The sequence below is a fragment of the Zingiber officinale genome, chromosome 2B (assembly GCF_018446385.1).
Source record: "Zingiber officinale cultivar Zhangliang chromosome 2B, Zo_v1.1, whole genome shotgun sequence".
NCBI lineage: Eukaryota > Viridiplantae > Streptophyta > Magnoliopsida > Zingiberales > Zingiberaceae > Zingiber > Zingiber officinale.
In genome coordinates, this window is record NC_055989.1 from 2,537,324 (window position 1) to 2,540,170 (window position 2,847).

The window sequence follows — 2,847 nt, forward strand, 5'->3', positions numbered from 1 at the left end:
CTATCTTACGTAGCATCCTGAGCTAGACTGGTGGTATGCTTGGACATGTCTCCCGCCGGTCGGGACCTGACTGCCCGACCGACGATTGCCATTATTCTCCATTCGTCCCTTTGGCACCAGGCATTGATCACCTTGACTTTGACCTCCACCCTAGCAATTGACCCCGTGCCAGGTAGGCCTCCTTCCATCGCTACATCACAAGTCTCCCTCTCAAGCCTAGTCAAAGGAGGTTGCAAGTCTGACTGACTGAACAAGTAGCGTCTTCGATGTCTAACGCAACCTATCAGACCCTACATGTGTTCCCCAGTTTTTGATCGACATACAAGCATACTCGCCGCTCGACTTCATTTCGCCAAGCTAGGACAGTAATTGCTGCTCGGCCCAAGCCCTTCAACGCAGATTGTGCCTTGACCGTTCAACTGTGTGATAATCGATTATCCGTTCTGATCGGGCAATGAGCGGCAACACTTGGCAAAAAAAATTCCTTTTCCTTTGCTTGCGCTCCTCGGCTGAGCGCCCTAACGTCATCCAGATTTCTCAAAGATCGTGTGAATCTACGATCATTATGGCTAAGCATGCAGTCATACCTTTTAATTAAGCCTCATTAATGACGTTCGGTGACTGAACGTCATGTGCCCCACTATTTGCCGTCGCACGCTTGACGTGACAGGTGGATATCCGCTGGTGATGTGACAAACACCTTTTCAAATTCAATGGCTGAATCTTCTCCTAGTTTTTCATAACCCTGGATCGGACGACTTACGTCTATGTGCTGCGAGGTTTATAAACCTCATGTGCGTCGTCGTCACCTTCATTTCGGTTTCATGATTTTTTAAACACGAATATGACATAATTTGGATTAAAAAAAATCATGAAACTAAATATATTATGTTAAAAATCGGGATTAGGATATTTTTACGATGAGGATAAAATTAGAAATCCATAGAAACTTGTTTTATGAATTTCCAACATCTAAGTCAATTTTTAGGCCATCCGAATGATTTTTCTTTTTAATATTTTTAAATTTGGGACGAATCTTGGATTCATCCCAGATTTGGGGATGAATCTTGGATTCGTCCCAAATTTGGGGATGAATTCCTGAATTCGTCCCAGATTTTGGGACGAATCCAGGAATTCGTCCCAGATTTTAAAAAAATAAAAAAATAAAAAAGCATTCGGAGCCCTAAAAATTCACCTAGGGATGTCAGAATTTAATGAAACAAGTTTTTATGGATTCCTAATTTTTTTAGTAATCTTAAAAATATCTTCATCCATAATTTTAACCTAATATATTTAGTGTCGTGATTTTTTACCCCGAATTACAACCTAATTCAAGGTTAAAAAAAACACTACACTCAATATATTCGGTCAAAATTATGGATGAGGATATTTTTATGATCAGTAGAATGATACGAACACATAAAAACTTGTATTATGATATTCTGATGTCCCTAGGTTCATATTTAAAGTTTCTGATTATTTTTTCGTTTTTTTTTAAAAAAAAATTTGATTCTGGGACGAATCCTAAATTCGTCCTAGAATTGGGGACGAATCCTAAATTCTTCCCAGAATTGGGGACGAGTACATGGATTCATCCCTAATATTTTTTTAATATTTCTTAAAAATTTTTAATCTAGGACGAATTCTGTATTCATCCCAGATTTTGGGACGAATCCTTTATTCGTTCCAGAGTTTGGGATGAATCCAGAATTTGTCCCAGAATCTGGGATGATTTTGAGACGAAAATATTTTCGTTGTGAATTTGTGACGAAAATATTTTGTTGTAGATTTTGTTTCTAATTTGGGTCGATTTTTTTTTGTCGCCAAACTTGTTGCGAGTGTATTATTTTTTTGTCCCTAAATTATTAATTTTTTATAGTGGGATCTTAGCGGACGACCCAACGTCACAAGTTTTTAATCGGAATCGAAGATGTTTTTGTATGACAAAAAATGACCCGCTCATCCTAAACGTCTCTCATCGTGGCTCCATAATAATGAAATGAAATGAAAGAAGTAAATTACGGTTCCAAGCCACGGGAAGACTGAAGAGATTTTATTGCTTAAAAGATTATCATTGAATCGAAGACGTTTTTAATTTAAACAACGGAGTAAAATTAAATCTGTTCCAACGTCAATCCAATTCATTCTCGGTGACTATGTAAATTGGTAATGGCGACGGGAATCTAAGAGGACTCGACGGAATGTTGGCCGGTGAACAAAAACGGCGGCGGAGGCAACATCGACGCCCGGCAAAGTGGGCAGCTCAGGTTCCCGGCGTCCAGCCACGGGTCGATGCACTCCACGTGGAACCCATGGCCGCAGTTGCCGAGCTCTCTTACCTCCGCCGTCGCCTCCACCTCCTCGAGGCATATGACGCACGTGCTGCCGCAGCCGCTCCGCCGCGCCAACCGCGAGAACTCCACCACCCTGAGCAGCTCCTTGAGCGACTCCGACCAGGAAGCGCCGTCGACGTCCTCCAACTGCAAGCTGGCCAGGTTTTCGTCGACGTACCAGTCCGGCACCGCCGCGTCTGGCACGGGCGGCGCGTGGAGGCCAAGACAGCGGAGGACGAGGTTGACGGCGAAATCCAGGAAGCGAATGAGGAGCGTCGGCGGCGAAAGAGAGAAGCCCATGAACGAGGAAATTAAAATATGAATCGCATCCAATCATATAAAATGATATTTTATTATTTCGATCTTTTAATTGCTCCGGTGGGTGTCTTTTTATATAAAAATTAAACGAAAGATGATCCTCAGGAACATTTTCACTTGTAATCTAGGGAACGGATCATCTGACTGCCTGTTGATGGGTGGAATTTGATAGTCCTATCTATTTAACGGGGGCGGA

The 2,847-nt window shown here is 42.1% G+C and overlaps 1 protein-coding gene across 1 annotated transcript; it reads right to left on the bottom strand.

The window, feature by feature from the left end:
- Window positions 1–2,183: 2,183 nt before the first annotated feature.
- LOC122048081 (RING-H2 finger protein ATL75-like) lies at window positions 2,184–2,633 on the bottom strand. Its single transcript, XM_042609686.1, has one exon. It carries the CDS (start codon window positions 2,631–2,633, stop codon window positions 2,184–2,186), a length of 450 nt encoding a protein of 149 aa, XP_042465620.1.
- Between the last annotated feature and the right edge of the window lie 214 nt (window positions 2,634–2,847).

What these genes read in the sequence shown, in the direction of transcription:
- LOC122048081 (XM_042609686.1), bottom strand. Translation starts at nt 2,633, where the DNA reads ATGGGCTTCTCTCTTTCGCCGCCGACGCTCCTCATTCGCTTCCTGGAT.